This window comes from Plectropomus leopardus, chromosome 15, assembly GCF_026936395.1.
Source record: "Plectropomus leopardus strain MGB_pleo_1.0 chromosome 15, ASM2693639v1, whole genome shotgun sequence".
Taxonomy (NCBI): Eukaryota; Metazoa; Chordata; class Actinopteri; order Perciformes; family Serranidae; genus Plectropomus; species Plectropomus leopardus.
The window spans coordinates 15,428,497-15,437,104 of record NC_142190.1 but is presented as its reverse complement, the minus strand read 5'-3'; the positions used below and the strand labels follow the sequence as shown (position 1 = coordinate 15,437,104).

The following is an 8,608-nucleotide window of genomic DNA, read 5'->3' as shown; positions in this document are numbered from 1 at the left end:
TGTGTCCTGTGAAGACGCGTCAACCTGAGTGTCCTGTATCCCCCCTTTTAGTGTCCGTACACACACCAGTCTCTGCAGTGTAGTTCTGACTTTTTCCAGGTATAATCTCTGGAGAATCCAAGCAGTCTGTGTAAGCACCATCGTGGGAACAGCGAGGGCAGACCAGCTGGTGACACACTATGTCCCAATATGATCTGACCTGAGACCAGCACTGGCCTCTGCACTCATGGGCCCTGAGTTGGCTCGCTTCTATATCACCAAGAGGTCGCATTCATGAAGAACGTCCTTTCGGGTTTTAGAAAGGAAAAAAGAGAAAAAGAAGAGAAGTTGTGGTCCGGCGGTTTGTTTTCCTCATTGTCTATGACTGTCTGCTTATATTCCCACTGTGGCTAAATGGTGGTGAATGACATATTATTACCCTGCATGGCAGAGAGAACATTTCCCAGGCTTTGGTCTGGATGTATCAAAGCATGTGTGTTTGCATCTGCATGCGTGTGTAAATGCATGCGTGTCTGCATACTGTATGTGTGTAGGTGTATATATATATGTGTGTGTCTGCATCTGCTGCAGGTGTCTTTCTGATTGTGTGTCGTTCTTGCAGCCTGTTGCAGTACTCCCAGCTGTTCGGAGAGACGTTTAACACTGCTCTAAAAAAAATCTGTCATCCTGGGCAGTATCCTGAGAACCCCACCCCCGTTAAAAAAAACCCAAAAGAATAAAATCTGAAGTACGAACGTCCAGGGCCGACACACGACACATCCACCAACACTGACAGCAGTCACTGATGTAATAACACTAGCAGCCACTGCTACGCATACTGTCCCACACTTGTCCAGAAAATAAATAACACTGCAGTCACAAACAAGATCTCCAAGCTGACACACCACCTGAGAGACACAGAGAGAGGAGTCACAGAGCATTAGAGGAGGCAGACGCACTGTGTGTCAAGCAAATTAACATACACTGCACATTTTTTTATGTTTAGAAATCAGTATTGTTGTATCATTTTAGTATATAGGAGTATTTCAGCAAACCCATCAGCAATCCAGACTCTTCCTAACAACTGAAAGTAATGTACAGACAAATCCACTCGTTTTAACACAAATTATGCTTTTTAAAGCCTTATAACAGGTCTGTCATTTCTCCTTTTTGCTTGGGTGTAACTCTGAGCAGCAATTATGTCCCACACAGTTAGCAGCTAGATCATAATGAAATGATTAGCCACTAAAGTGTGAGATATTTTTTCTAGGAAATAGTCAGAGACAAAACCAGAGCTAAAAGGTGAAACAGGGTGCAGATAGGCAATTGTTTGCAGACATTGTAGCCAGAACAATTGCCTTACAGCCTAACTGCACAGGACTAGTATTACCAGTGGACCGTGTGTGATTTAGAAATGACTATTGCACCCAAAATGTTTTTTTTGGCTTTTATAATTGCCGATGCAGCCTCTGTAATTTTTGACGTGAGAGAGGCAGAAGCGAGGTGCGTTGGAGACAGAAAGCCTAAACACGGCCCTGTGGTGACCCACATTATAGAGACGTTATAGAGTTATTCACCAGACTTTGGCCCTCTTTAAGAAGCAGAGTTCAGAGTTGAGAGAGGGGGATTCTGGGATATAGAGTTTGGAATGTATTGTCATTATGCGGTTAGCTTGTGCCGACAGCTTGAATGAGAGCTTGTTCTGAATCTGATTGTAGTTGTTAAAGGTGAAAGTAAAAGGACTCGACTCAGTCTCTTCTTTTCAGAGAAGACGCCACTCACACCGGACTAATAATATCACACAACCTCCATGTTTGGCAAAATACAGTGGGTAATTTGTGGAGGAATATGTACTCAGGAAATTATAAACACAGTAGATTTGCACAGGATAAAGATCACACACAACCTCCACAATTAAAAATTACCAGAGGTCCCCAGGTCATACTAGTCCTGTCAAAATAGGGTTCAAGGTTATGTCAGTGTTGTTTTTACAGTCTGTTGTGCTTCCCCCAAGTGGCTGGAGAAAAAAGCAACAACTGAGTTTTCCTGTAAGACCATCTACAAACTCCAAAGACTGTTTGCATGATTTTAAAAGCACATGTAGAAACATAGGTTAAAAGCAAAGAGGAAACAACAAATAATACACAATGAAGGGAGAGATGTTGATGTTTGCTTTCTCAGTTGTCTGCTACCTGGACACCGTTTAATAAATAGAAATGATATCCTGATGGAATATGGGAAAGAAAAAAAAAACTAATGTTAACAGAAATGACTGAGTGGAAAGATGTTGAGAGTGCAAAGACAGAGAAGGAATGAAAGTTGAATATTTCTAATTGAAGGCAAGGTGAAGCAAGTGAATGTGTAGGAGAGAGAATGAGCAGACCAGGGTCAAATAATGTTAGTTTTTGTAAAGCACTGAGCCTCCCAGTGGTCAGATTCAGGGAAACAACACATACCGCCTTAAAATATGACCACTGCACAGTTTGTTCTTAGACTGTGGTTTCCTTACTGAAACAACTAAAGATTAAGTCTTAATTTGAAGATTAGGTACAGGCCAAGAGAAGTGTAGACTTTATCACAAGACTTTTTTCATGCCACTTGGAATTAAGTTTTAAACCAATTTTCTAATAACCAAAACTGAAAGGACACTTTTTGGCCTAAATTTTTATTGTAACAAAGACATTAATTCTTCTGGCCAGTGACAAAAAGGAGATTATATTATCATAAAGGCATCTATTTGTGTTTCTCAGTCTGCATGTGAGATTTCCACTCCTTGCATTCCCATCATTACAAGTTTAAGAAAAGGAATATATTAAATAATTTAACCACAGCAAAAAAGACATTACCAATTTTTTTGATATTTTACCATGCAATGTCAGAAAAACAGATTCACAAATCCCACATCCCATGTCCATTTTTAGAACTTTAGAATTTTTAGATGAATGAATTCAATGCCTTTTAAGACTTTTTAGGGGTCTGTGGGAACTCTAACTTAATGGGTAAGATGAGTAAATACTAAATAAGATTATTTTAAACAATTTTTCAAAATAACTTTCTGACTTTATTCTGAAGGTCAAGAAGTCTAAATAATGCGACAGAATTATTTGGCTGAGCTCTTCTCAAGGCCGGTTCAGGCTCTCTGTGGCTAAAGTATTCCCAGCTCTTGCATTCTTAATGGCTGCTGCACAAAACCAAAAAACTCCTGCTGGGCGGGTTCTGCTTTAATGGAGAAGTATTTGACCGAGGTCCAGAAGAGAGATGGCAGTGGTCTAAACTTTTTACTTGAAGCCCTCAGGACTCACCTCTGCTACAGGACACGCCAAAGACTTCAAGGCCAAAGGATAAAGGCAAGAGAAAAGAACAAGAACAGAAACAAAAACTGGAGAAAGAAAGAAAGAAAGAAAGAAAGAAAGAAAGAAAGAAAGAAAGAAAGAAAGAAAGAAAAGAGATGAAGGGAGAAAGAAAGTGAGAAAATTAGACGATCACTCAAGAAATGTTAGTGACAGCAGAGACAGACACAGGATCACTATACAGGGAAACTGGATAATATTAATTATGAAACCAGACTCATAGACCTAAATATTACAAATCTAATATGACATTTTACTGTATCTTTTTGAGCTTTCATGAGTGGTATCCTATACATCACATGAAAAGAAATGAAAGAGAAATACAGTAAAAATTCAATTTAATAGTCACTCTATTGGTTTAAGGCTGAAAGATTATGGAATTCATTTTCAAGCTAAATGTATGTACATATTGACATTTTTTCTTTTTTTTCATAAAGTCATGAAAGCAGCCTACCTTTTCCTCCAGGTCTTTAATTTGCCTCCTCTGGATTTCTGTCTTGTCTTCAAGGTCACGAATTCTCTGCAAATATCCAGAGAGAAAACTTTGAGGAATGTGTCTTTGTGGAGAAAAGTGACGGGGATCAAATATTTCTAGCCAAGAGAGATTTCACACATAAAATTCTATTTTCACACTCTATTATCACACATATCTTTCAGCGGTGCACACATAGACAGACCTGGTGCGCCTGGTGCAACAGCTCCATCCTCTCCTGGAGGATCTGGCAGTCGTACTCCCGACTCTTCCTCAGCATCTGCCTCCTCAGCTTCTCCACTGCGGTCCGCAGTTCGTCCTTCTGAAGCTCGTCCAGAGGTTCACCGTACTTTATCACCTGGAGGGAGAGAATAGGCGTCAGACACAGTGCAAACCATGATGGATTAAAAAAAACAACAACTTTAATGCGTGTATCTCTGATCGTGCTTGTCCTACGTGGCCACTTATTGCATCAGCAGAAGATTCAAGTGAACTATATTCCTTAAGGATTAAGAAGCATTAAATGAGTCTTACATTTCCCGGAAGCCTCCATTTTCTTAATGTGTGTTCATAATTGCTAAGTCACCACAAACATTGGTCAATTTATTTGCAGTAAACCTTGCAAACTGGCCATGTGGACTTCATGTAGATAGCAAAGATGTTCCAGATTAGTGGGATGTGCATGGTCACAAGGATGCATGTCAAAGCAAATTAATAGCATTTTTTAAAATAACACACTTCTACACATTTAAATTGACATGTTAATTTGATAAACCTCACCCCTCTGGTATTTAAGATTATATAAATGGAAACTGTACCGATGTTTAACAAAAAACAACAGGTTGTTTTATTATATAAAGGGTATATTATCAAAAATGGACAGCAGTTTTTTCTAATAACAATAAGACTGTAAGAAGTTGTGACATCACGTACCTTGTCCTGCTGCAGGGCATTGTATAATGTTGCTTCCAACTCCTGGATTTGCTGTTGGGTGGAGAAAAAAAACAGTTGCTGTTACTTTTGATGTAACAACTTTAGATTAACTATACCTACATTTCCTGCAGGCTTAACCTGAACCATGGCTACTACACGTCCTTTAGGAAAACTTCTAACTGTAACTCTAAAACCAAGTGATATACACCGTGTGGGGACCTGAATATCCATCCCCATAAGGGAAAATAGTCCAAACAGTGACCATGAACAGATTGTTTCCCCAAAAAGTTTTGTGTTACTGACACACAAACACACACGTACCATGTAGGCCTGGTCCAGGGCCTGTTTTCTATAGTCCAGCTCCTCCTCTAGATATCCTTTCTGTTTACAGAACATCTCCTGCACAGAATAAGCAAGTCAGAGACAGTGGTTAGGTGAAAAAGTTTTCAATTTTAGTAATTACTACTAAACTTTATAATATTTAATACTCCAGTAATAAAATATACACATTATAATTGAATAAAACCAATATTTTACAACTAGGGTCTAAGAGCTATGTGGAATAGCAGGCCCACTGGAAACGTCAATCATATCACTCTGGACTAGAGCTGCTATAAGTCAATAAAAGTAAGAAAACATCTTTATGTAAACAGAAGGACACTGTGGGCCACAGAAATGTAAAATCTTGTTTAAAAGTTTTTTGGGACTGACCATCTCTATCTCCAGGTCCATCATCTTCTGGTGCAGCGCTGCCTCTGTCCCCTCAATCTGCTGAATCCACTAGAGGGCAACAAACAGCACAGACTACTCAGCGTGTTGATTTTTTTTTCGTGCCATCAGAGGAATCATGATATGATCTCCAAACTTACCTTTTCTGCCAGTGACAAAACAGTGCTAGCCTGAATAATAGCCACTTGCTCCTCATTTCTTAAGTTCTATACAAAAAGAAAAAAAAAAGATATTTTAATAATGTGCCTGTTTTGGCATCATATGTTATTATGTTAAATTCCCTATGAATTACCCCATTGTCTCCCAGGATGTCAAGAAGTTTGATGAGGTCTGGTATGCACACGTCCTGTAAAGAGAACGGAATAAAAACTCATCCGAAGCATAAAAAATGGCATTTACTTTTCATTTTTAAACATTTAAGTAAGACTTCTTTCCACCATTGGTGGTCTTAGCTATGGCCCCCATCCCTCCAAAGCCCCCCAACTGATATAGTAGATATATATAAGATGTTGTGGCTAGTCACAGATTTACAAGAGAGAAACTTTAGTGTCCGACTGCAAGTGAATGCATCAAGAGATGACGTTAGACATGAGCATCTACATTACTGTTATGATCAAATTTGAGGCTAAGTGATGAGCTTATTAAAAATATCTGAAGATTTGAAAATAAAACAGTTTATTCTATTTTGTTCAATGCTTTACTCATGTGCAGCTATAATGAGATGTTTTTGAGTTAAAATATCTTAATTTGGGGGCTTATCAAAGCAAATATTGATATATGAGATTGCTTGCGTTTAAAACAGCATGAACATATATTATATGAGAATATATATCTGCCATTCCTTACAGTGTCCATTTGAGTGTTACCCTCTTGATGAACAAGCACCACAGGATGATGAATATTAACAGGACCCTACACTAGTTTTTGAAACGGACCCCCAGATGCTTAAAGGGCTTCAACCCAAAGATGAAAATACGTGATTGCGGCTCCCAAACTTGGTGCTACAGACTACAGGCTACAACAAGGCTAAAAACTGTTTTTTTTTTTAACAACTTGGCTTCAGGACACTTGGATTTCTTCTGACGAGCAGTAGGGAGATATTTTGTGGGTTTATTTTTTATTTTTTAACGTTTGAATCCTGGTCACCATTACTTTAATTGTTTGGGAGATGAGTGCAATGCCCATTTCCTGTGAACCTCCAGCAGCGTTTTGTGGACTACAAAACTTAACATGACTTCCATCAGCATGATGGTGAGTGGTTAATGACTGGATTTTTATTTTTGGGTGAATTATCCCTTTAAGGCCACCCCTGATTTTCATGGTGATGTGCTTGCTTGTGACATTTTTTACTAAAAACAAAAAGTGCTATAAGCGCCTATAAATGGAAAAAATAAATACATCTTCAAAGCTCCTACTTTGTTTCAGCCAAAAGATTTGTGGTATCTTTCACAGTGGGAACTTTACGACTTTATAATTACTATAATTAAAGCAGAGGAATCCTTCTCATTGTGTACCTTGACCCCTTCCTTCATACAGTAGATCTGCAGCGCACTGACTCCCTCAGAGAACGGATGCATCCTCAGGTGGTTGAATGGAGGGGACCTCCTCTCACGCTCCTACAACAGCAGAGGTATGCATGTCATTACCCATAACACACACAGTATTGACTCTGTAATAGATTTGGATGAATCAGCATTTCCACTTTTACAGCGTTGTTTTAGACTGTCTTTCTCAAACAGCTTAAAATCAATACTGACATTCAGACAGAAGTCAATTTTTTTGCATAAATCTTTATTTCCACTTGTCTCACTATTTATTTTTTCTGTGATGACATGTAAGTTTCAGTAGGTGGTGCTCTTTACTTTGCTCCGTCATAAAAATATTGACTACCCATATTTCAGACAAACTGCTGCTGCTGCTGCCATCTGAAGAAGCATCAATAGCAATAATAAAAGCCTGTAATTAAAATTAGAATGAAATTACTGTGGTATTGCATCAGTTTATTTCAACACTGTGCTGAGCAATCTGTTCCCCTCTCTGCTCACTAGGTGGCAGCTCGAGCCCTCACACGCTGCCGTCAGTATCTGCACTGCAGCACAGAGGGAACACAGAAACCGCTGTCATAGTTATCCGGCTGACTGATAGACTGCTGGGCTGCCTGTTTACATGACTGAATGGCTAACTTGACAGGATTACAACATAAAACAGCGACTTCAACAAAGATAGGGTAGAAAACTCTTTGTGCCTCACCTCCAGCTCCAGTATCCGAAACTCCAGCAGTTCATTCTGGTCTTTGGAGTCCTGCAGCTCCTGCTGTGCCCGACTGCACTCTGACTCCATCTTTTCCACCTGGACAGCGTAGAGAGTCAGAATTAAACTAATGGGCCACAAATCTAGACTGTAGCCACAATAAGTTATGTAATATGGTGGCGATAAATTAGATATTAGGTAAGTTATAACTGCAGGAGACTGTAAGGCATTAAATGATTCTAATTAGCAAATGTACCATCTCTGAAAAGGTGTTATCAAACTGACAAAAAAAATTATTTCAGGCAATTATCATATTTTTGAATAATACCAGTGCTGGTCATAGAAGAAAGTAACTAATTGAAATCAGCTTCCTTGAATAATAATTTTTAAATAGTGACAAACATCTTAAGAAACTGTGAATCTGTTTGATTTCAGGAAAATAAACTAAGTTGAGTCCAACCTTCTCCAGTAGCTCCTGATTTCTCCGTAAGAAGAGCTGCTTCTCCTCCACCCATTTGGAGTCCTGACGGTGAGGACAGAGATAGTTTTGTTTCAAGGGATAAAAAAAAAAAACAGAGACAAATTCCAAATTCAGAGATAGCTCGGCAGTTAGGTGACTTGTTAAATTAATCAGAGGACAGCAAAAATCCTAAAGGTCCACACAAACCAAACTATCATCAAAGAACTAGTGGGGACGATGGCCGACTGTTGCATTGCCTCATGTCACCCATGTCTTCGCCAAAAAGTTGCATTTGAACACAACGCAGATTTTTTTATTTTAACTGTGAACAAACTTCACATACATGTTTTAATGTAACACATTTTTTAGGATGTGTTTCTCATCTTTATTTATTGCTAGCTGTTCCTGTTGTATTGTTCACCGTCACTTTACAGG

The 8,608-nt window shown here is 38.9% G+C and overlaps 1 protein-coding gene across 1 annotated transcript in view; it reads right to left on the bottom strand.

The window, feature by feature from the left end:
• Positions 1 to 749: 749 nt before the first annotated feature.
• Positions 750 to 8,608, bottom strand: part of jakmip2 (janus kinase and microtubule interacting protein 2) — a 30,881-nt gene continuing 23,022 nt past the window's right edge. Inside the window, exons 13-24 of the mRNA XM_042498926.2 lie at positions 8,174 to 8,236; positions 7,714 to 7,812; positions 6,978 to 7,079; positions 5,756 to 5,809; positions 5,604 to 5,669; positions 5,446 to 5,514; positions 5,056 to 5,133; positions 4,735 to 4,785; positions 4,007 to 4,159; positions 3,784 to 3,849; positions 3,282 to 3,358; positions 750 to 887 (exon numbers count right to left, since the gene is read on the bottom strand). Of these exons, the coding sequence (XP_042354860.1) occupies positions 3,308 to 3,358; positions 3,784 to 3,849; positions 4,007 to 4,159; positions 4,735 to 4,785; positions 5,056 to 5,133; positions 5,446 to 5,514; positions 5,604 to 5,669; positions 5,756 to 5,809; positions 6,978 to 7,079; positions 7,714 to 7,812; positions 8,174 to 8,236 (852 nt within the window). The 3' untranslated portion in view covers positions 750 to 887; positions 3,282 to 3,307. The remainder of the gene's footprint in view (positions 888 to 3,281; positions 3,359 to 3,783; positions 3,850 to 4,006; positions 4,160 to 4,734; positions 4,786 to 5,055; positions 5,134 to 5,445; positions 5,515 to 5,603; positions 5,670 to 5,755; positions 5,810 to 6,977; positions 7,080 to 7,713; positions 7,813 to 8,173; positions 8,237 to 8,608) is intronic.